The sequence below is a fragment of the Balaenoptera ricei genome, chromosome 2 (genome assembly GCF_028023285.1).
Source record: "Balaenoptera ricei isolate mBalRic1 chromosome 2, mBalRic1.hap2, whole genome shotgun sequence".
Lineage (NCBI taxonomy): Eukaryota > Metazoa > Chordata > Mammalia > Artiodactyla > Balaenopteridae > Balaenoptera > Balaenoptera ricei.
In genome coordinates, this window is record NC_082640.1 from 162268216 (window position 1) to 162291858 (window position 23643).

Here is a 23643-nt window from a genome sequence, read left to right on the forward strand (position 1 = left end):
ATACCCCAAATCTATTTTATTATTTATCATTTCAGGAAACCCACAGTATTCATTATCTAATGCTGTGTAACAAAGTATCTCAGAACCTACCGGCTTAAAAACAACAACGATCACTTCTTATCTCCCAATTTCTGTGGGAGAGAGATTCAGACAGGGCACAGTGGGGTTGGCTTGTCTCTGCTCCATATCTGGAACGTTGGCTGAAAGACTCAAAGGCTGGGGGCCAGAATTGTCTCAGTTCACCACCTAGCTGGTGATTGAGGCCAGCTGTTGCCTGAGAGCCTAGCTGGAGATATCGGCCAGACCACTTCATGTCACCTCTCCCATGTGGCTTGGGCTTCCTCACAACATGGTGGCTGCGTTCCAAGGGTGGGTGTCCTGAGAGAGTAAGAAAGAGACAGGAGGAATGTCTCCTTTTTATGACCTAGGCTTGAGAGGTACATCCCATTGCTTCCACCACCTTCTATTCATTAGAAGCCAGCCACTAAGTCCAGCCCACATTAAAAAGGAAGGGGATTAGACTCCATCTTTTGAGAGAAGTGGTAAAGAACTTGCAAACATATTTTAAAACCATTACAGCCATTTAGCTAACACAAGCAGGCAAAATGCATGGCGAAAGCTAAGTGTCTGAAGAAGTAGGAATTCAGGTCAAATTATTAGCTGTGTGAACGTGAGGAAATGACTCTCTGAGACTGGGTTTCCCCATCTAAACAATCAGTAGGTTGCAGTTATTGGTCCCTGGTGGTATTTACATGCTTGGAGTCTTCTTGCCTCAGTCATCTTAAAAGGATTCCCTGTTAACTTTCTTGACATCCACTGACCCTTCCCACCATTGATGACCCTTGGTTTCTGACAGTGGAGGCAGCAAGAGTTTGCTACTGGAGCTAGGGGACCTAGGATTCACACACCAGGGGCAACTTTAAGGAACAGATGTTGAACCACTGAGGACCTCGGGATTCTCCAAGGTCTTCTCAGTCCCAGCCCAGGAGAGGTGAGAAACGCAGCAGTCAGACTTGAGGAATCTGAATCTGCCTGCCGGGGCCCAGGGATCTGCATTTACTTTTTCACACTAACTGCTGCTGGGGGGAGGGGAGGAGTCTTAAAGCACGTACCCCGGCTGTCTCATTTTAGTCAAGTTCCTTGCTTTTGCTCCCAGTTCGAGGTTTTTCCACGCCACCACTCTGTGAAAGGGGGAGGGGGAGGGTGCCTTGGGTCTCCGCAGTCCTGGGCCCCGCAAACAATAGTGAGCCGTACTTTCGCCTTTTTCTGGGCCGGCTGACCCTCCCCAGCCATCGCCTCGCGTGGGTCATGGTCCTAAGACTCGGGCGGAGCATCCCTCTGCCGTGTGCGCCTGGCGCCCAGAGCCGGTCCAGGGAGGCCCACAGGGGCGAAGCCAGCACACCCCGCTATCACTAGTGCAGGTCATGGGGTGGAAGAGGGTGACTTTTAACCCTTTCATTTTCAAGTGGTAGTAACCCTGACCCCTTGATAGCCTCCTTTAAGAAACACGCGCGCAGGGAGATCTCTGTGCTCACCCAGTGTGAAGACCTCGGCTGACAGATGGGGAAACCGAGGCCCATAGAAGGCAGTGATCTGTTGCATGTCCCACACGATCTAGAACCCTGTATTTTCAAACCATAGTCTGGTTTCTACACCCTGAGGGAAATTCAGGCAGGCTGTCCCTCAGGAAATTCCCGACCGCGGGCCTTCCGAGCCCGGAATCTCCGTGGAGTTTGCGCTCGGTTTGGCACGTCGCGAACTTCGCCCGCAGCTCTGCACCGGCTTCGCGGCGTCCTGAAAGAGGGGTGAGAGGGCAGCGCAAGCCCACCGGCATCCAAGGGGTAACTGGGGTCAGAGGAATGGCTGCGGGAGACGGAGGCCCCGGCGGGAACACACTGGCCCTTTAAGGGGGGGACGGAGCGCATGCGCGGCGCGGGCCGGAGTCGAGCCGGGTGGGCGGCGGGCCGGCAGTGGACCCCGCCGGCAGCTGCTGGGTCCCGAGGCGGCGGGGGTGGCGGTGGCCTGATCTTCGCCGAGCCTCGGAGCAGCGACCTGTGCGTGGACCCCGCGCTCGGCGGGCTGCTCTCCGGGGACTAGCTCAGCCCGCGTTCGCCGAGGCTTTGTCACTCGCCTCCAGCTTCATCCGCGGCCGTGGCTGCGCGAGCCTCCGGGCTTGCTCTCCCCGCCCAGCTGTCCTGCCTCCAGCCCTTAGCTGGGGGCGTGGGGTACGCAGCTGGAGCCCGAGCGAACAGCCGCGGAGCATCCTTCGCCCGTCCCGGCTGCGCCACCGCCCATGCTGCAGCCAGTCCAGGGCGGCGACCCTGTGGCCGCAGCCCGCCGCTCGGTGACCCTGCGCCCCGCCCGAGCCTTCCCCGCTGAGCCCCGGGCCCGGGAGCGGAACCCGCGCCCCGCGATGGCTCGGCTGGCTAAGGTTGGCGCCGGGTGCCCGCCATCCGCCCGCTGAGACGCGCCCGGCTGGGTACCGGAGGGGCCTTGGCGCTCCCCGCTTCTCCTCCCCGCCGCGCCCTTCCCCCTTCTGGGGGCTCCGCCGCTCCTTCCCGGGGGCGAGGGCACAGGGGGCCGAGACAAAGCCCACTTTGTGCGGGGAGTTGGCTGCGGGCGTGGAATGTGCGCGCCGGCGCGCGCCCCCTCCCCGCGCCCCGCCAGCTGCGAGTCTTGGCTCCCAGACTCGTCGCATCGGAGAAATCGCGCCCCCTCACCGCCCTCCGGTCCGGGGGTCCCGGCTCGGAGCTGACGCGGCCTGGAGTCGGGTCGGTCCCCCACCCCGGAGCGCGCGCAGGTGTGAGAGAGTGTGATATTTTGTAGAGGAATTTGCTTGCCTTCAAAACTGGGAGCTGGGGCGCCCAGTCGGCGTGGGCACTCGTGCCTTGACCCTTTCGTGGCCGCAGATCTGAGCTGCCTGGCCTCGGTTTCCGTCCGACTTTCCTCTGCCAGCCCAGACTGCTGTCCGTTATTGTTCTCGCCGTCAAATGGGGGTGCTTTGTGAAAGCTGCCAAGTTGGGATGTATTCTCTAGATCCCGTTTTTCAAAAAGAACAAGGCCGCTAAGGCTCATCCGGGACAACCAACCCCCTCTGCCCGCACTTCACGTTGAGGCACTGATTTCCGCCCCCCCACCCCACCCCATCAAGTAGTATTTTATTGTACGGGAGCCACGCCCTGGTTTCTTAAAGGCGCGTTGCACTCTGTTTGGCCATGTGTTATCTCTGCAGCTGGTGTGTGGGAGGCCTCCTGTGAGCCACCTTTCTTACCCCTGCCCGCTGAGACATCCTCCCACCCCCGTCAAGGATTTGGGGATGCCAGGGGGGAAGAAGGTGGTCGGGGGCGGCGGCAGCGGTGCTGCCCCCACTGCCGCTGCTGTCCCCTCTGGGGCCAGGCGTTTGGAGACCAGCGAAGGAGCCTCAGCCCAGAGAGATGATGAGCCAGAAGAAGAAGGGGAAGAGGACCTGCGAGATGGAGGCATCCCCTTCTTTATCAACCGGGGTGGGCTGCCTGTGGACGAGGCCACCTGGGAGAGGATGTGGAAGCATGTGGCTAAGATCCACCCTGATGGAGAGAAGGTGGCTCAGCGGATCCGTGGGGCCATGGACCTGCCCAAGGTGAGGGGTTTGTGTGTGGGAGGGGAGCGGAGAGCTAAGATCTTAGTGACCTTGGGGCTTCCAGAACAAAGGGACACTTTCTGTGTTGGGGTAGGGAACTACTGGCATGGTAATATGTTAAAAATATAGGTAGGTTGAACCTGTCCAGAAGAACTTTCTCTCAATTGCCGTTGAGGTTGTTCTGTGAGGTCCACATGCCCTGTTTCCAGGAGGCCCTCCTCTATCTCTTCTAAAAAGCCCATGTTTTGTGGGCAGAGCAGCAGATTAACTAACAAGTACACTAAAGTGGCCTGACATCTTATTTGCTAAGCCAGAGAACTGTGGGCAGAGAGAGAATGAATGACTAAGGAGGCTCCAGGGCTTAAGATGTTGAGAAAATATTTTCATGTGTTGTTTCGCTGAATTCTCCAACAGCCTTGTGCATTAAGTGCAGTTTGGGGACCCATTTTACAGACAAGAATGCTGAAAACTCAAGTAGGAACTAGGGGTCCCACAGCCAGTAAGTGGCAGAGCTTGGGTCTCACTCCCAGGTCTTCCGGTTCCAGGGCCTCTGCTTGGGGGGACACGAGGTTCAAGGGCAGTTAGAAGAGGGCCTGTGGAGAGGGGCAAAGCTCAGTCATTTATCTGTGTACGGCTGGAACTTCTCCATGACGGCGCTCCTTCAGTTGTGTCACCATGGAGGCTGAGGCTGTCTCATTCATCTTTGTCTTTCCAAGGCCTCCTGTGTGCTTGGTACAGAACAGGCACTTGTAAGTGTTTGCTGAATGAAAGGGTTCTTGAGACTTTCTGTGCCCTATAGTGCTAGGTGGAAAAACGTGCCTGATTTTTTTTTTTTTTTCCCAACGTTATGGTTAAGACTAAGGAAGCACTCTCCCAAATGCAGAGTCCTGAAATCCCCCAAGAAAAGCCAATTGGACAGAGGTCAGAGCCCCAGGCTCAGGTCCTGCCTGCTCAGGTGAGAAGGAGGGGGCCAGGGAGAGCAGCAGTTAATGTGGATTAGACATGGAGACAGGTGGCCTATTTTGTTTTCTTTTTACCAAGTTATTGGTAGAACCATCAGAGACTATCTTCTGGGACAGGCTGAATTCAGAGGTTGAAAGTTGAGCAACTGCCTTATATTTCCAGGGGAAATCAAATGTGGTTTGATTTTGAATGGCTACCTAATCGCCTTCTGTACTAATTTAGAATTTAGCTAATTCCCTGTGTATGGACATTGTTTCCGATAATTTATTCTTAAAGTGAACACTGTGTTGTACATTCTAAAACATGAATTTGGGGGTCCATCTCTGATTATTTCCTTGGGATAAATGCCTGGAAAAGGAAGTGTGGCGTCAAAGGATATGGACATCTGTTCTGATCACCCACCTAGCTACGAACTCAAGCGGGCCCCTTCAACCTGTTTGAGCCACGGTTTTCTCATCTGTAGAATGGGGTTGATTGTAGTGAAGCTTAAATGAGAGAATATGTTTTAAAGCATTTAGGAAACTGTAAAGCCTCAAACCAGTACTGGTTACTGGATGTTCATTACCTCTGTTCACATCCTTCATCAGGAGAGAAGGCTAGATCTCACTCAGCATTTGTTCCAGTGAAGCTAGAGCCACATGCTTCTCCCACGTGAGCAAGTTGGGGATTAGCAGATGGCTATCCAGCCATCCTGCTGATGTCTAAATCAGGCTACGAGAGAGTGTGAATGGTCCCCTGCAGAACTGTCACAACTCCTGGGGGCTGAAAAAAAAAAAATTGACAACCTCATTAGCAACTGGTTTGGTAATGTCATCTTGTCATCTTCAAGCTTCGTGCATAGGAAAGATACCGATGAAGGAATGAAGCTATTGTCTGTGGGGGGGTGTCATGACTGACAGGAGTGTGCAGGTCCTGAAGGAATTTTGTGAGAGGATTGGGAAAATTGAAACTTCCCCTCCTCAAACCACAGGAAAAGTGTGTGTGGGGTTCCTCCTCCACCTCGGCCCAGAGTAGGAAGGAGCCCCAGAGTCTGGGCAGGGTGGAGGAGGCCAGGAGGCATCAGGGTCAGATCCCAGAGTGCCAGCAATATGCACCCAGTGCTGGGCTGGCCCCTCCCTGAGTGGTCATGCCCTTGGAGTTGACACAGAGGCATTCACAGAAGAGGTTACACTGTGGTGAGACTAAGAGTTTGGGGACGGCATAATGGGTTTTTTGTGTGTGTTTTGTTTTTTTTTTTTTTGGCTGCGTTGGGTCTTCATTGCTGTGCGCTGGCTTTCTCTAGTTGCGGTGAGCAGGGGCTACTCTTCGTTGTGGTGCGCGGGCTTCTCATCGCAGTGGCTTCTCTTGTTGCAGAGCATGGGCTCTGTGTGGGCTTCAGTAGTTGCAGCACGCAGGCTCAGTAGTTGTGGCTCGCAGGCTCTAGAGTGCAGGCTTAGTAGTTGTGGCGCATGGGCTTAGTTGCTCTGTGGCATGTGGGATCTTCCCGGACCAGGGATCAAACCCGTGTCCCCTGCATTGGCAGGCGGATTCTCAACCACTGTGCCACCAGGGAAGCCCTGGCATAATGTTTTAAAAGACCACTTGAGCCAAAATTTAAAATAGGGAGATTTCACATCAAGGTCCAGATTTTTGGCATCTTTTCAGAAAATGAGAAGATCTGGGAACAGAGAATCTGTGATCCCACATGGCAGCAGGCAGCTGGGGGTGAGGGCTGGTTCCACTCCCCCAGGCGGCCACAGTCCCCACCACTCACTCTCAGCCTGCTTTCCCTGTGGTTACCTGTATGGCCCCTGCAGGTGGTTGAGTCTGGGGCCCCTGCAGTGTAGTGTGATAAAACATCACATCCACCATGTTCAAATCCTGGTTCTCCCTTAACTACTTGTAGGTGGAAGGTATGCAAACTCCTTGTGCCTCAGTTTCCTCAGCTGTGAAATATAAAATGGGCATAATAACAATACCCACTTTCGAGGGGTTATTGGGAGGGACTGATGAAGTAAAGCATGTGAAATGGGTGAGCATGTAATACGTACCCAGCAAATGGGGCAAGGAGGTGAGGGTGCAGCAGACCACCCCACAGGCGCTTTGGGGAAACGTCCTTTAAAAGGATGATGCCAGTATGTTAAAGGGCAGCAGTTTCTAAAAGGATCACAGATCCAGGAGCAGTTTGTGCCCCTTTGTATGAATGTCTCCTTGATGTTTCAAGCTGCCACTGCCTTTTTTTTTTTTAATAAATTTGTTTATTTCATTTATTTATCTTTGGCTGCGTTGGGTCTTCATTGCCGCGTGTGGGCTTTCTGTGGTTGTGAGCAGGGGCTACTCTTTGTTGTGGTGCGCGGGCTTCTCATTGCCGTGGCTTCTCTTGTTGCGGAGCACGGGCTCTAGGCACACGGGCTTCAGGAGTCGTGGCTTGCGGGCTCTAGAGCGCAGGCTTAGTAGTTGTGGCGCACGGGCTTAGTTGCTCCGCGGCGTGTGGGATCTTCCCGGACCAGGGCTCGAACCCGTGTCCCCTGCATTGGCAGGCTGATTCTTAACCACTGCGCCACCAGGGAAGCCCCTGCCACCACCTTTGTGAAAGCTCAGCGGCCACTGGTGGGGCTCTGGACACTGAGCGCCTACAAAATGCGAATTTGGACATCTCCCCCAAAAAGCCAGCATTGCCGGGGTCCTCATGCGCTGACCAGTGTCTTTGGCATGCACAGGAATAACAGTGACAGTGGGCAGGAACCGAGCCTCTGCTGTGTACAGAGGACTGTGTGCAGGGCCTTAGGCCCTGTCCTAAGGCCTGGACATGCAGTGTCTCATCTAGGCTCCGAAGTTGGTTCTGTTATGGCACCCACTAGGATCTTGCTGCCAGGCAGTGAACGACAGGGCTGGGATTTAGACAGAGATGGACTGGTTCTAGATCCAGCTCTGTCAGCCTCTAGGCTATATTACTTCCTGTCCACACACTCAGCTGCGGGCTGCCCCTCCTCCCCCAAGCCTCCTTTCTGTTCTAGACTGAGATGGACTCCGCCGGGGAGAATGTCTTAATAGAACTCAGGACTTTAGGGGGTTCCTGGAGCAAAGGTAACCCTTGGCCTTGGTAGTGGAGGAGGAGTCATCCCTGAATTGATCTGGGCCAATATCACTTACCTCCACTGTGACCCCACTTAACCCCACTGCTCAACAGTGAGGGCGCATTTCCTGGCTTCTGGTTTGGGGTTGGGGGCTGTGGGCAAACCCAGGCTGCCAGCCCTCCACTAGGCCTGATCATTTGGATGTACAGAATCTTGTCTGTTTGTCTTGAGTGAATGAGTGTATGCTCGTGTGAACATTCAGAAGAAAGGTGCCGGCCTGTTGGCAATGGTTAATGTGAGTTAATGTGTCACTGAGCCGCTGGACAGCTCCCTCCAGCTAAGCCTCAGTGATGGTGGCCTTTAAGCCCCTGCTCATGGATCCCAGGTCTTTTTCAACTTTTTTGGAGCCGTTTAGTTTTTGCAGAGCCGCCAGTTCTTGGGTCCTCTGTCTGGATGGCAGGGGATGCCCTCGTGGGTACCGCCCGGCCCTGGCCCAGGGCTGGCTCTTGTGAGCTTAGTCAAAGGACTCTTGGACCGCAGTGCCCTCCTTGTTTGGAGTGTCTCATGGGAGGGTGTACTTACAGTCCCTCCCCAAGCTCCTAGAAGTCACGGGATGCCCTCACGGGAAGTGGGAATGACGTGCCTGGGATCGATCTTCCACCTGAAGAAACCACGTGCCATGCTGTTTATAGTAAATTGTGCAGTAATTCCTCTCATTCCTCTCCCACCCCATATCCTTGACACGGGGAGGCCAGCCAGGTCCTCAGAGAGTTCTGGAGCCCGTCTGGCACGGGGTGGTCAGGCAGGCAGGGGGAGAGCCCACCGTTTGTCCGGGGCTTTTATCCCTCTGCTGATTATAAGTGGTGGCGACAGTTTGGGCAGCAGGGGGTGGTGTGAAAGGGAAAGTAGCTTCCTCCAGATGAGGTGTCAGCGGCTTGCGACTGCCCAGACCGGAAAGAGGGGACGGGCAGGGAGGGGGAGGAAGTTCACTCAGAGCTGTCTCCTGGACCGGGCCTTCCCTCTGTGCCTCGGCCCTTAGGGGCAAGTCAGTGTCTGTTAGAGGCTGTGCTGTGTCCCCCTGCCATCTGTGATCACTGGTGTGTCACTTCCCTTCATGTCAGAGACCCAGCCACTGTAGCCACGTTATTTGAAAGGCTGTGCCTTCACCACACCACAGGGAGCACCTCCCCCAGCCCAGCCCTACCTGTGGGCTCCTGCTTTACCCCTTCCCTTCCCTACCTGCGCAGATCGACACTCTCAGCAGCCCCTGCCTGCTGGGGGGCTGGGCAGAGGCCTGGGGGGAAGAGCGTGGGACCTTTTCGTGTGAGGAGCCCGAGGCCACCTCACAGCTGGCAGTGCTGGTAGCCAAGGGGGACCCCAGAGGGGTGGGCCTTGGCCCTGGAAATCTGGTTCTTCTACACAGTGAAGGCGTTTCTGTAACCCCGAGGACCCAGTTGATGCTTCCCTTGGCTTCTGAGGCCTCACTGACTTGTTGCAGCCAAACCGTCAGCCTTCGGGCTCCCCTGGCTGGAGAGGGTGGCCTGGGGGTGCACACCTGGTGGTGTCCTCTTTCCTGGCTTGGTTGCTGAGGGACAGCCCTGGGGGTCCACAGCTCCTAACCTGACTCCCAGCATCCGGGCAGCCCAGGCTGGCGGTTCCCAGCCCTCAGGAGGCCCCTGCCCAACACCCCACCTCTCCCCTTCCTGGGTCTGGCTCTGGAAGGTCTCTTCTGGTGAGGAGAACTGTCCAGTTCCCTGGTCACCTGTGCTGGTTACAGGTGTGGAACTGGTAGGACAGGGGGCTGTTGAAGGGGAAAAGGAGTCCCTGTGCCGCCGTGAAACCCCTTCAAAGTGGCTAGTCCATGGCAAGACCTGTCCCAAACCACGTCCCCCTGCACTTACTCCTGGACAGCTCAGCTTGGAGCTGGAAGGCCTGGTCGATGTGCTGTGATGTGGGGGTGGGGTGGGTGACACCACCTGCCGAGGGTGTGTTCACCTCTCACGGAGCGCTCCCCCAGCCCAGGGCAGGGACACCTGATAAACCGATTTTGATCAGAGTGAACGCCACCCCAATACTGACATTCCTGTGAAGCCTTGAAGTTAATGAAATTTAAAATTCAAAAACCTGTGAGTCAGGTGAGTCAACCTGTGTTTTTCTGAAATCATTAAAGAAGCATAAAATTGGCACATCGATGCAAGCTCCAAATTAGAAATGCTGTCCAGTGCCAGGAGGGAGAGGAAGGGCTGTGGTGGGGGCCTGACGGGAGCCTCTGGAAGGGGCTGCCGAGGAGAGAGGCTCGGCCGAGGAGGGAGCCGGGGTGGCCCTCCATGGGATGTGGCTTCTCTGGGGGCTAATCTGAGTGTTGGGTGGGCTGGAAGCTCCACGGTGAGCGTCCCTCTGTGACCAGAGCTCTTTCTCCGTCCCCAGATTCCCATACCGAGTGTGCCTACGTTCCAGCCGTCTACTCCTGTCCCTGAGCGCCTGGAAGCTGTGCAGCGCTACATCAGGGAGCTGCAGTATCCTCCCTGGTCAGGGCATTGGCCACCGTCTGGCTGGTCCAAAGGCCAAGTGGGGCTTGTTTTCGGACGGGGCCAGAGAGGGCTCGGCAGAGCAGCCTCACTCCACGATTCCAGGGGCGCCGTTCCCACGGCATCTCTGTGCCCCGGAGTCGTGTAAGCACAGCCTGTGTCCTCCCGGGTGTTGGAGGTAGTTTGATGAATGCCAGCCCACTCCAGCCTCTCTGCCGCCTGCTTCCTCCTCTGTGTGACGGGCTGAATGTCTCCTGAGCGACCTGCTGGTGGAAGCCTAGTCCAGGTCCACCAGGCCAGACCTCTGCTGACCATCCAGCGCCAGCAGAGGGAGAGAGGGGAATTTCCCTTGGGGCTGTTTAAAAACTGGTCTAAAATGGGTGTGTGGTGGGAGGGCGGCCGGTAGATGGAGGAGAAAAAGGATTTTATGCTTCGGGAGGTCACTTCCACATCTTGGAAGTTTCTCCCATTTCTTCACCTTTTTCTTCCCTGGCAGGAGGCCAGCTGCCCAGCATGGGAAGAGCCTCCCCTGAGCCCAGGATTCCCCAGTGTCCCTGAGTTGGGGCCCTCCACCCCTGTGCCCTGCCTGGAGCTATGTGACCTAGGCTCTCTCCCGCCCTCCTAGCTGCAGATTCGGCCAGAGATGGCGGGACCAGGCACCAGGCGCGGGTCCTGAGCAGAAGAAAAGCCAGGCTGGTGACTGAAAACTGGGTCCAGCCCTTCCTTTGCCGTGGGGGCGTCCGGGGGCAGTTGGGGCCCGGAGAAGGAGGCGGTTGGCTTGGGAGCAGTACTCAGCAACGTAGTTGTGCAGGAATCCCACCCCAGCCTTCTCCTCTCAGTTCGTGCTGCTGCTCACTGGTTGGAATATGAGGCACTGCAGAGAGCTGCCCGGGGCTCAGCCTCTTTCCCAGCGCTGGCCTGCCTGGCTGCCTGCCCCACGGCCCCCTCCCTAGGAGAGCAAGGGTGGGAGCAGAGGATGAGAGAGAAGGACGCAGAGGGGCCCTGTGGGGCAAGGAGAAGCTGCGTGCTGCGTCCCCTTCTCCCTTCAGACAGTCAGGTCTTGGGCATCCTCCCAGGTGCCTTAGAGAAGCATTCTGTGGGGTCCTTACCCAGCCTGCACCCCTGGGAGTGCTGGACCCCCAGGGTCTGGATGAGGGCAGAGGGACACGCCTCTTCCAGCTCAAGCCAGGAAGCCCTTAACCAGCACCCACAGGTACAATCACACAGGGACGCAGTTCTTTGAAATTAAGAAGAGCAGACCTCTGACAGGGTAAGTGTGGGGAGTGCCTCGTCCCTCTGCACCAAGGTAACAGTGCCTGGTCCAGTTGGAGCCCCTCAGGCACCTGTGGGTGGAAGCTTCTGAGGCAGGCAGGGACTCTTCCCAGGGGAGCCCGCCAGCAGGGCAAGTACCACCGTGGGGCCCTCCTTAGGACATCCTAAAGAGGGGACTCTGGACAAGACGGGCAGCCGGGGCTCCCTTGAGGATGAGGAACCCTGACATCCATGCTGAGCCAGGAGGGTGATGGCAGCCCCCCAGCCTGGTGATGACAGAGGGCAGTCCCAGGTAGATGTCTGGGTGTGAGCCTCGTCTTCTTTTTAAGAGAGGTGGGCCTCGCAGGGGAGAGCCCTCCGCCTTCTCTCCATTCCCTGGAGCTGCCTGTGCACTCCCCCCGGCAGGGACCTGCGTGTCACCCCAGTGGCCTTACTGGACTCTCTTCTGGTCATTTAGTACAAGGCCCAGTGTCTGAGCAACAGGGACCCCACTGGGGAGAACGCTGCATCTCTCACTTCCCATTCTACACCCCAAGTGTTGACCCCTGACTGGATCCACCCCGAAGAAACCCTTAGGGCAGAGCGGAGTGGAGACTGAATGCCACAGCTGAGTCTGGGGGCCCAGCCCAAAGCTGTCCAGGCGTCTAAAACCCTGTGCTTTTAAAATTAATGTGAATTTTACGTCTTGCTCCACATATAATCTGCCCATGTTCACTGCCTTGTAAAAAATGCTTTAAATGGTTTATTAGCTCATTAATTACCCCCTTTCCAAGCCCCCTGGGGGAATGCAGCCTTCCTAACCCCAAAGCTTTGCTCTTGTTGTCCTGTGGCCGCTGGGTGGCCCAGCTCCAGCCTCATGGGATGGAGGAGTCCAGCACCCTCCCCAGCACAGCCAGTGGCCAGGCTGCATTCCCAGGCCCAGGGGGCAGCATTCGGTGAGGAGGGAGGAACCCGGCTTCAGGGATAGTCTATGTTAAAGTGGCCTGAATTCCAAGTTCAAGAGCAGGCAGGGGAGTCACTGGGCAGCTAACTTCTTGAGATCCCATGTCCAGGCCCCAGGCAGCTGGCCAGCTGCGGGGTAGCAGTTACAATCAATTACAAACTCTTCAGAGAAGTCATAGTTGGGTCAGGGGTGTCCACTGTGCTGTGGAGGAGACAAGATCAAGATCAAGGCCAAGGTCTCCAGCATCCTTGGCATGCTTTCCCATGGGCCCCCCAAGCACCATCTTCACAGAGGGCCCCTAGCCCAGTGGCTGTCAAAGATCTGCCTACCACTGCATGCCCCCCATTCATCCTCCCCTCCAGAGGTCTTGGAGCAGAGCCTGAGGGGAGGGGGAAGAGGCCTCTTTCCTTATCTTCAGTGGTTGCCTCTTCTCCCACCCCCTTAGGCTCAGGAAGGATGTGAAGGGAAGGAGAGGGAGGTGCTGGGCCTGAGCTGAGGCAGCTTGGAAGGGAGGGGACTCTTTGTCCATCTAGCATCTCTAGTCTACCTCGTGATACTCCTTCACTGGAAGGAGCCTCTGTCCTTATGACTCTGCCTCCCTTCCCCCCAGGCTGATGGACCTGGCCAAGGAAATGACCAAAGAGGCTCTGCCAATCAAATGCCTGGAAGCCGTGATCCTGGGAATGTATCCTTCCTCTGAGAGGCCTATGTGGGGGCAGGCACGTGCTCAGCACCTCTGGGCCAGCTTCCTCCTCTGGAAGGGGAGGGCTGAGTGAGCTCCAGGGTCCTCCCAGCTCCTTCTCCCAGCAGTCATGAACTTGGCCCAAAGTGAACGAGCTTGAGGGGGACTCAGTCCCTTGCACCTCAGTTGCTAACTTCCGAGGCTTACTGGGCAGCTTTTTTGAGTCGTGGACGAAGTTACCCTGTTCTCCGAACCACAAATCAGGGCACATTGTTTCATAAGGCTGTTGTGCTATTTCCCAGAACCAGAGTCTGGAAGAAGCAGGTTGGATGCCCAAATGTTGGCATTTCCAGGACATGTTAATTTGTGGAGATGATGGATGGGATCTTTGATATAAAACTGCCTATTAAAAAAAAAAGCAAACAGAGTTTCTCAGTCTCCCCCACCCAAAGGGTAGAACTGGGACCTATAGCTGGGTTACCAGAGTAGCTAAGTGGGATGTATAAGCCCCCCAATATCCCCAGTTAGAGCAAAGTAAGGAGACAGGTGTTTATGGCCAGTTCTCTGTCATAAGCGGACCCTGCCTGAGCCCTACCCTGTTTTGTTTTGTTACAGAAAATCTTAACCTTGTATAAACATAGATTAATATAATGGAACCCATGTGCCCATCACTCAGTTTTACCAATTGAAGGCCAATCTCAATCCATCTCTGCCCACCCCTCACATCACCCTCTTTCCTGTACCTACCAAGGCTTTTAAATATTCTGTTTGCCACCCCTGGTGCAGGCACCTGGCTCTGTGCCGAGCAGGGCAAGGCGGCAGGTGCCTAATGGTTCGGAGGAGTCCACTCGCTAGGGCGGGTCACGGACGCGAAGATGACGGTCAAAGGCCAGGAGCACAGCTTCTTTGAGGAGGACTACTGTGATCTGAGGGGGACACTCCCCACCCCCGTAGGCATACCTGCCTTAAACTATGTGAAGAGACTGAAGGGGTGCCCCCCGGTCCCCCTCCCTGAGGGGTCGTCAGAGCTAACCCTACTGTGGCAGTCCTCTGTGGACCAAAGAGCCCCACGAGCATGGCCCTGTCCAAAGGGTTCTTTGCTGGGACGAGTGTGAGGCCAGCCCAAGAACTCCAGGCTGCTGCCAGCAACCCCTTCAGAGCCACACACGAAAGTGGAGGTTCCCACCCCATCGTAAGAGGGAGACGCGGCTCCCCTCCCCCTGAGCACACAGAGAAGCTGATCCAGACGGGATCACGTGGTCCTGCAGGCTTTTCAGGGGTTACCTGCTGGCTCGTACGTAGGCGGGAAGAAAACAGGAGCAGCCCACATCTGGGGGGACGCCTCCCCGCTGTCCCCGCAGGACCACCACGGGTCCCTCCTACACACATGGTGAGCGCTGTATTGGGTTTGTCCCTGGGCCTCATCCTCGCTGCACACTGAGCCTGCACCTTGCTCATCTGTGTCCCCAGTCACTTACTTGCAAGGAGTCAGGCTCCATAAGCATCGTGGTGACTGAGAGAACAGACTTCGGGGTCAGGCCAACCTGGACCTGAATCCTAGCTCTGCCGCATCCTCACTGTGTGACGCCGAACAAGTTCCTTAACATCTCTGAGCCTTGGAGTCCTTCTCTGCAGAAGGGGACGATGGCAATCCCATCCCGCAAGTTTGTTAGGACAGTTGAATGAGCGGGTGCACGTAGGACACTGGATGCAGTGTCTCCGTGGTCTCTCCTCCAAGCTTTTATCCTGTTTATCTCATTCTACCCTTTGTTCAAGAAGAGTTTTGAGTGACTCTTATGTGCCCACCTCTGTGCTGGGCCCCAGAGATACAGCAAAGAACATGACAGACAAGGTCCCCATTCTCAGAAGATTACATTCTAGCCGGGGAGACAAAAAATAAGCAAGTAAACCAAGAAATAAGAAAAATAGTTACAGATTGTGGTGATGGGCCGTGGGGAAAATACGTAGAGCAGACTTGCTTTAGAAAGGGAGGTTGGAGGAGCTGGCAGCTGCAGCGGGGGGTGGAGGGGAACAGCTAGAGGAAAGAGCTGGTGCAGAAGGTCCCCTGTGGAGGTTGCAGTGGGCCGCTGGACCAGGCTCTCGGCCTCCCAGGCCACGGGGGCAAGCTTGGTTTTATTTGAAGAGCAACAGGCAGTATGTCTGTGCGTGGGGGGTGGAGAGAGAGAGAACAGGATTGTCAGTGCATCTGTGAGGAAGTGTGTGTGAGAGAAAGACCATGTGAGAGGCAAGGCAGAGGTGAGGAGGGCTGTGTGACTGACGGGAGGAGAGAGGGAGATGGGGTGGTGGGCAGAGGGCCCTCTTACCCTTCCTTCAGCCCAGGACTCTGGAGGGCCCTGCAGTTTGGAGTGCCGGCCTCACTCTTAAGGTGTTATTTGGTGAGCCCTGCTTGACGTCATAGCAGCAGCCGGTAATCACTGAGTGCCCTGACCCATAGAGATTGAGTTTATTGAGCACCTACTTATGCCAGGCCCAACCCTGACGACAGGAAGTGGAGATGAGCAAGACCTGTTACCTGCACTCAGGAGCTGGGGTGCAGGGCCGCTCACTTAGCCTCTCCCAGGTTGGGGTGGAGGCCGTCCCCGTCCCGCCCCTGCGCGCTGGCCCTCGGGCCTCTCCCTGGCTGTTTCCTTAGCTGGGGCGACGCGGCCAGTTACCTCACCAACAGCATGCCTACCCTGGAACGCTTCCCCATCAGCTTCAAGACCTACTTCTCAGGGAACTACTTCCGCCACATCGTGCTGGGGGTGAACTTCGGCGGCCGCTACGGGGCGCTGGGCATGAGCCGGCGCGAGGACCTGATGTACAAGCCGCCGGCCTTCCGCACACTCAGCGAGCTCGTGCTGGACTACGAGGCCGCCTACAGCCGCTGCTGGCACGTGTTGAAGAAGGTGAAGCTGGGCCAGTGCGTGTCCCACGACCCGCACAGCGTGGAGCAGATCGAGTGGAAGCACTCGGTCCTGGACGTGGAGAGGCTGGGCCGCGAGGACTTCCGCAAGGAGCTGGAGCGGCACGCCCGCGACATGCGGCTCAAGGTCCGTGTGTGCGGCCGCCCCGCCCGCCAGCGTCCAGGGGCATGAGCATCCAGGGGCCGGCAGCGGTGGAGACGGAAGGGCTGTTGCTTCCTAGGGGGTCGCTCTTCCAGGGAAGCCCCCTCCCTCCTCCCCTGTCCCCCCGCCCCCGTCCCAGCAGAGGTGGTGCCAGGATTAAGGGAGATGAGGGGGAGAAGTTTCCGGGCTTTGCGCAAAGGTCGTTATCGATGAGGCAGTCCCCTCAAGTGAGCAGGCCAGGGGAGGCTCTGGAGGGGGCAGCAGACGAGCCGGGTTTGGGCACGTGGAGGAGGGCAGGGGTGCCACAGGCCAGGTGGAGGGGGCTGTGAGTAAGGACGAGGGAAATCAGGGCCTGTCTGGAGGGAATGGTAGTGTGGGCTGGGCAGCAGCTGCCATCACCCCTGTGCATCCTGACTCTTGACCCCTAGCCCCAGTGAAGGACTAGGAGGAAGTCAGAAAAAGGAGGAGGTGCAGACTGCGGGGAGACGAGGAGGGGGTGGTTCCTCCTCCCGCTTCCCACACCCACTGAGCAGGGGTCTTGGAGGAGGGGGAGGGGCTGCTGGACCCAGAAGTAGTTGGGCTGAGCTGCTGAGGGGTTGGCCCCCAGAGCCTTACAGGTGAGCAAAATCTTGGCCTCTCCCTGGTTTCCCCTGTATGGGGGGTGCCTCCTCTGGGGCCTGCCAGCCCCTCCCCATTGCCCAGTCATGCAGTCCTGCGCTCTGCCCCTCCGGGTAGCCTGGGGCCGCAGCCATGACTGTGGCACTTTCACATCCACTGCTGCTCCCCAGAACGCGGGGAGGGCAGCGGGCAGCGGTGGGTGCTCCCTTTTCAGGGTAAGGAACTGAGGTGCTGGCAGCCCAGAGACTTGCTCGCGGGCCGTGGGAGGCAGATGGAACTGGGGCTCAGTCTCCAGATGGGGAACCCAGGCATATCACAGGTGCTTTCAGGTGTCCCGGCGGGGATGCGGCAGAGCTAAGGCTGCCCTGCCCCGCCAGCCAGCCCCTAGGCCAAGACCGTGGGGCAACAGTGCCTTCCCCAGGGCGGAAGTGGGCTATAGTTGACCCTGCCGCTTTTAGGGGCTGCCCGCTTCCCCTCCTGAGCTGGTCCTCCCCTGTTCTTCCCCTGCAGAGCTCTGGGTACCCAGGTGCTGGAGGGTTACTGCATCTTCAGGGGAGCAGGTTGGATTTAGAGTTGGAGGCACTATTACTTAGTTTTTAGTGCTGTTTCCCAATCTGTTTGGTGCTATGCACTTCCCATGTTATATGCCCCCTTCCAGTACCCCTCCAGTATACCCCAAGTTTTGAAGATTCAGCTCAAACGGACAGTGCTGCGTAAATTCGCTTGCTTTTCTTATTTTTTTCTTAATCAGATATAGCTGCTAGTCTGAACTTCTCATTGACTCGAGATAACTAGTGTCACCCTTGGGTCTGGTAGGATCCCAGCCCAAAGCTCAGACATGGGCTGTTTCCCCAGCCGGCACATCTACCTGGCATGGGTAAATGGCCCTTTTCTCAAGGGCCACCATGAACCCTCAGTAACTTCCACCCATATCCTTGCTATTTCAGGGGCCAACGGAGATTAGGCAGCCCTGCTGTGGAACCACTGCCCTGGCAGTTTTAGTGCCTGGGAAACAGGTTCGGGAAGACCCTGAGACAGGGTAGAGCTTGGCACGAGGCTTCCTGGGCCCTGCCCGGGGCAGCTTTGGGGCTTGTGGCTCCTGCAGGGCAGGACGGGCTCTGGGGCAGTCCTGGAATGAGTCTTTGTTTCTTCCTCCCCATCAAGATTGGCAAAGGGACCGGCCCTCCCTCCCCCACCAAGGACCGCAAGAAGGATGTGTCCTCCCCACAGCGGGGCCAGTCTAGCCCCCATCGCAGGAACAGCCGCAGTGAAAGGCGGTGAGAAAAGGGTTTCGCCTTGGGTGGGGGGCTGGGGAGGCAGCAAAAGGCGTTTTCCTTCCCTCTCATCTTCCAGATCCCTCTGTTCGTCCCCCACCTCTTCTCTTTCTCACCTTTCTCTTTTTTGCCTCTGCTGGAGGGAACTCGGGATGGTGTGTTTGTTTGTGTGTTGATATGGCGACAATGCAATCCCATTTCTCGAGAGAAGATGACATCGCTGGCCCACTGGTCATCCTATGCGGGGCCCAGATGCCAAGCTGGAGACCCACAGGGAAGGCTGGAGGCCAGCGGCAGAATGGGCTCTATGGGAGGGAGGGTAGAAGGGGCGGGGCCCTGCCTACTGAGAGTCCTAGGAATATCACTGGAAAAGGTTTGACGTCAGATGGCGGCTGGTGGCTGGCTTTGAACGTAAATTTTGCCCCTGTGAGTCTGTGGTTTCTGCCTGTAACTAGACGGCAGAAACATCCCGTTCAGACACCAGGCTGCCTCATCAGATTTGTCTCCTACACGTCAGCCTGGCTCTTGCTTTAAATGTCGTTATCATTCTGGAAGCACCTCTCTGGTGTAAGGGGCGCCAAGCTGGCCTCCAATATCCAGCATCCTTCACTTTGACCTAGGAGGCTTTCAGAGAGAACAGATCCCCCTCACAGAGACTGACGCATTACACTATTACTTTCTTACTTAACTGCTGACCTCCGTGAAAAGCAGTACCCCGCAAGAGAGTGCAGGGACCACACTCAGGACAGCAAGGCGTGTGGGCGCTCCAGAAACACACTTCCGCAGGGGCTCTACCGATTCCTTTGGGACACCTTGGGGACTGGGGAGGTGGGGAGCCAGCAGCTGCAGCCACCCCTTGCTCCCTGCTCCCGCACCTCCCTGATGGGCCACTCACCCCTTCCCCCTCCTCTGCTCTCTCCTCCCTGCAGGCCTTCTGGTGAGAAGAAGCCTTCGGAGCCCAAAGCCATGCCAGACCTCAATGGGTACCAGATCCGGGTGTGAGGCAGGCGGCAGTGCCCCAGCCGCACCCACTTCTGGGGGCCAGGATCTGCCTGCCAGAACCGGCCTCGCTCCTGGGGAAGTTGGGGCTGATGATGGGGGCAGGGTGAGGGGCAGGAGGAAGAGCGTGTCCCAGCTCAGCCACCCAAGATGCTGCCCCTCCCGCTGGGCCAAGCCCCCTGACTTTGGACCACGAGGCAGTGAAGAGTTTAATTTTGAGTTTTTAACTCGACAACTGAAATTTAAGGTATTTGGGAAAAAACTTAAAACTAATGGATCTGCCAGTGGCTGGAAGGCCAGTGCTTAGAGGATCTAAGTGCCACAGGGCTGGGTGAGGAGGGGTTGCTGGCTCTGCTGGTACCCCTGCCCCAAGGTCTCTCTGGGATTTGGGTCCATTCCATCTATGGGAAACCTCCCAGCTCTGCTAGGCCTCTGGCAGGACGTGGGGAGGGATGTTTCTCCAGTCCTGTCTGCCCTGGCAGAATCTTCACCCAGGGAAAGGAAAGCAGGGTAGGAACCACCCTGAGAAAGGGCTGTATGGCCCATATCAGGAGCTTAGCACAGGACACATCTGCCCCAAGAGCCAGAGCCTGTGGCTTAGGAGGGTCCTCAGGCCCTTGCAGCCCCATGGACAGTGCTGTGTGGGCTGACATTGCCTCGTGGCAGGGCCCGTGCTGGGATGGGCTGGACGAGAGCCCAGGAGAGAACCACTGGGGGAAGGGTTCCCGGACCCCTACCTGGCCTGCTTGCTCAGCCCAGCTCTGCCTGTTGCTGAAGCCGGGGCCTCCCTGCAGAGGGGCTGGGCTCTGCCAAGGGCCCCAGAGATGCACTGGGCTCAGCAAGACTGTGGGGACTGAATAGACCTGGTGGGTCCAGGAACCATGGCTGGCGATGGGGTGGGACACTCAGGCCCAGGTCTGTCCCCCTGGTAGGTAGTCCCCAGGGACCGCTCCCCCTTCCTATTACCTTAGCCCTTGCTGGGGAAATGAAGACCAGATCAGGCTGCCTGTGTCCCAGCCCTACCTCCCCTCATTCAGCAGCCTGGGTGGGTGTGGAGGGCCCAGTGATGATCAGGCCTGTTGCGTGAGGCCGCTCCTCAGGGAAGAACCTGAGCTGCTGGAGTCTGCACAGCCTGCCTGGCAGGTGTGAGATACCTGGCGGGCAAGTGAGAGGTTGTGGAGAGAGGTTGGAGGGCCTGCGGGAAGGTTCTGGAGGCCCAAGTAACAAAGAGGTGTAGGTCAAGGGGGCAGTGCGGCCACTAAGGAGAGGCAGGGCCCGAGAACTGGGGAATGTAAGTGAGAAAAGAATGTGGGGGAGAGTTTAGAATCAGACGGCCTTGGGGAGTAGTGAGTTCCCTATTGCTGGAGGTATTCAAGCAAAGACTAGATGGCTGCTTGTCATCTTGAAAGCTATAGAAAGGATTTAGGTTACGGAAGGATAACTGGATGAGATGACCATTAAGGTTTCTTAATACTGAGAGGCTATGATTCAGCCAGGGGCAGCTGGCAGTAAGGCTGCAGCGGGGCTGGGGGCCTGGAAGAGGGAGGACCAGAGCCAGAGTTGTAAACTCAAATGCCTGCGGGGCCAGGCAGATGACTAAAAGGAGGGCTGCAGGGCTGGGTGGGGAGTGTGGCAAATTAAAGAAAACATACCCCATTAAAGCAGCCGCTGTTGCTCAGCCATTCTGAGCGCAGGCCCTGCAGTATCAGATTGCCTGATTTTTTTTGTTGAGAGGCCAGAACTCTGAATTTTTATGTGAAATATGCTGATTTTTAAATGTTGGCAGTCAGTTCAGAAAATTGTAAAGCCCAACGTGAAAAAGAATGCTGGTTTGTAATCTCTGAAGTAGAGAGGGCTTGGGCTGTGGAGAGGTCCACCGAGGTACTTTGAGGTGGAAAGCATGAAAAGTTGTAGGCCTCCCAGAGCAGGCCGGGCCAGGGCAGCGTCCTCGCTGCAGAGGCTGCTCAGAGTGGGCAGCTACCCCACGTTCATGTTCGCTCTCGCCGCAGACCAGAGACACACCAGTAACTCCCTGCGGTTGCTGAGACACCAGAGGGGGTGGAGTGGAATAGAAATAGTGCAATTCTCAGCCTGCCAGGGAGATGGATCGTGCCTGAGAAGCAAAGAAAGGGAGAGAGGGAGACAGGATGCGTTTGCTGATGCAAGTGCCCGCCAGGGAAGGCACCAGGCTGGCAGCTCTTCACACCAGCAGCTCTTGGCCCAGAGCCAGGCCCAACAGGGAAGACGGCTGCTCAGTCCCCTGGGTTTCTCATGGGTCACTGGGCCCTGGGGAGGTGCCTAACCTGTCCCCCGGGCTACACCCCAGCCAGACCAATCCGAGGGCCACTATGAGCTCTAACTCACCCTCCCATCCCATCCCAGTTTTCAGGGAGAGGGGTGGTGGGTCCCCACGTTCACACATTCACCTGAGGCAGAGATGGATCCGTTTGGGAGGCGTGAGGCTGAAAGTGAGGACTTTTGTGGGTCTGGATGTGGGTGCCTCGTGCAGGCCGCTCATTGGCAGACACCCCAGATGCCCCTGTGGACCACAGGGCTTGAGGGTGAGACGTGAGGGAGCCGCTCCTGGTATGGGAGCCCAGCAGGGTGCTCTGACCCTCTGGCTCCTTCCCGAGCCCTTTGGGGAGAAGGAAGCAGGACGAAGCCCCAACCCCTACTGCTGTCTTCCAGGGAGGGAGCCGACCACCCACAGCTGATAACCCCCTAGCACTCCCCCTTCCTCGCTCAGACCTCGGGCCTGTGGACACCCACAGGATACAGCGGTGCTTTTTAATTTAACTGTTTCACATATGTAGCAACCCCTCCTCCCCTCCTGGGCGTGTTTACACAGGCTCTGCTCCCCAGGGCTGGCCTGGCTGCAGAGTTTCTGGGGAGGCAGAGGCAGGGACTTTAGGGCCTTAGTCACCATCCTCAGTATCACCTCATCTCAATTCCTGTGAGGGACCGGGCCTCGCTCCTCCCGACTCAGGACTGCCTTCCAGCTCTCAGCGTGGGTTCCTCAGGGGTAGGGGCTGCTGGCTGGGGAGGGGTCAAGGGGAGAGCAGAGAAAGCTGCTTGATGAAGCGGGGGTCGGCAAGGGGGGGCAGTGATTGCTCCCCAAGGTCTGGCTGCCTGTGCTCTGTGCTGGGTGCCGGGTCAGAACACTGGGAAATTGGGTTTCAAGCCTCCCCACCCACCGACCTGCCAGTCCTCTCCCTCCCGTGGCCTCAGTAGTCATGGTCCCCTCGCCCATCTCGCCAGCCACCCCATCCTTCCTGGGCGTGGCCAAGTGGGGAGAGCGGCGCCCCCGGCCCCCAGGTGCGATGATGAAGCCTAGGGCCAGGGTTCTGAGCAGCAGAAAGAGCCTGGAGGTTGGCCGTATCTGGTTTCTGGCCCACTCTGTCATCTTTTGCCCCCCACCGCTTCCAGCTTCGACTGGACTTACCGGCCCAGGGACGGGGTCTAATTCTGGCTGGTGGCGCCCAGAGGCCTGTGTGCCCGTGCGCGCCTGGGTCTCCTGCCTGGGTGGTTTTCGGCTTAGCTACAGCAGCTTCCCCAGGCACCGCCCCCCAGCCTCCGGGTACAGGGAGGTGTGAGCTGGGCCCGGCATATCGACCGCGTTCTGTGTGCCAGAAGCGGGCCGTGTTGAAATCCCCACTTCCCTTGTTCCACTGAGAAACCATTGTGAAGGGCAGGGAGGTCCTCTGGGGGAGCGTGGGGTGGGAGGGGAGGTCTGCCCCCGGCCAGGCAGGGCTGCCGCGGTGCTAGCTCCAAGTCCATCAGTATTGACCCCGCTCGCCCCATCTTGGCGCTCCAGAGTTCCAAGTTTCCCTTTTTCTTCAAGTCTGATGAGAGAAGAAATCGGGTGCGCTTGGCCTGGGGCCTAGTGATGGTGGAAGGCCCCTCCCTCGAGCTCTGTGTTGGCTGCCATGTTGTACTGGACTTTGTTCCCCCTCTTCTTCTCATATCAGTGTTGCCCCTCCCCCTCTGACTTTTACACTTCGTCTCATTCCTGTTCTCACTTTTTCCTTGAAATGAATAAAGTCTCCCCAGCTCAGCTGTGTGGGCTGGGAGGAAGCCCCAGTTTGTAAACCTTGTCTTCTTCCCTCTGGGAGCTGAGGCTGGAGCTGCCCCACCCACCAGGGTCAGCCTCGGCAGCTCCGGAGAGAACCTGCCCGGAGGTGAGGAGAGCCCCAGACAAGGCAACAGGACACTTTGCAGCCCCTGCAGTCATGATAAAACTTCTGGGGTCCCAGACAGTCACCCTCAGCCTGCTGAAGCCACTCAGCTCGTGTTAATCCTAATCTGGGAGGTCTTTCCTGCTGGCTGTAAATGAACCCCTTCTCCCTCACACAGCCAGTTCAGCCCCCAGAGGCACAGGATGCGTTCCAGAGCCCTGCTCTTCCTACCCTAGTCCCCAGCAGTCCATCGGGAACAGAAGAGGAAGGCTGGGTGTTCTCCTGGGAGCTGAGGCTATTTCAGGAAACCATAGCAACAGGGATCTGCAGTCCCTTCTCATCACAGTTGCCAGTGCAGAATCTATGGTGGTTAAAGCCACAGCTTTGGAAAACACCGCTGGTTCCACCCTTCTTCCTCTACATTGTCCCTCCAGCTCTGGACCTCT

At 57.2% G+C, this 23643-nt stretch overlaps 1 protein-coding gene across 1 annotated transcript; it reads left to right on the forward strand.

Annotated features, from left to right (window-relative positions):
* Positions 1-1946: 1946 nt before the first annotated feature.
* Positions 1947-23102, forward strand: VASH1 (vasohibin 1). The gene is made up of 7 exons (XM_059914728.1): positions 1947-3619; positions 10066-10154; positions 11380-11436; positions 12992-13066; positions 15735-16116; positions 17914-18026; positions 18953-23102. The coding sequence occupies exons 1-7, from the start codon at positions 3317-3319 to the stop codon at positions 19023-19025; spliced, it is 1092 nt and encodes a 363-aa protein (XP_059770711.1). The 5' UTR covers positions 1947-3316; the 3' UTR covers positions 19026-23102.
* Positions 23103-23643: the final 541 nt, after the last annotated feature.

What these genes read in the sequence shown, in the direction of transcription:
- VASH1 (XM_059914728.1), top strand. Translation starts at nt 3,317, where the DNA reads ATGCCAGGGGGGAAGAAGGTGGTCGGGGGCGGCGGCAGCGGTGCTGCC. An exon ending in CGCTACATCAGGGAGCTGCA is followed by an intron (nt 10,155 to 11,379) that starts GTATCCTCCCTG and finishes CAGCACCCACAG; the next exon opens with GTACAATCACACAGGGACGC. An exon ending in AACAGCCGCAGTGAAAGGCG is followed by an intron (nt 18,027 to 18,952) that starts GTGAGAAAAGGG and finishes TCCTCCCTGCAG; the next exon opens with GCCTTCTGGTGAGAAGAAGC.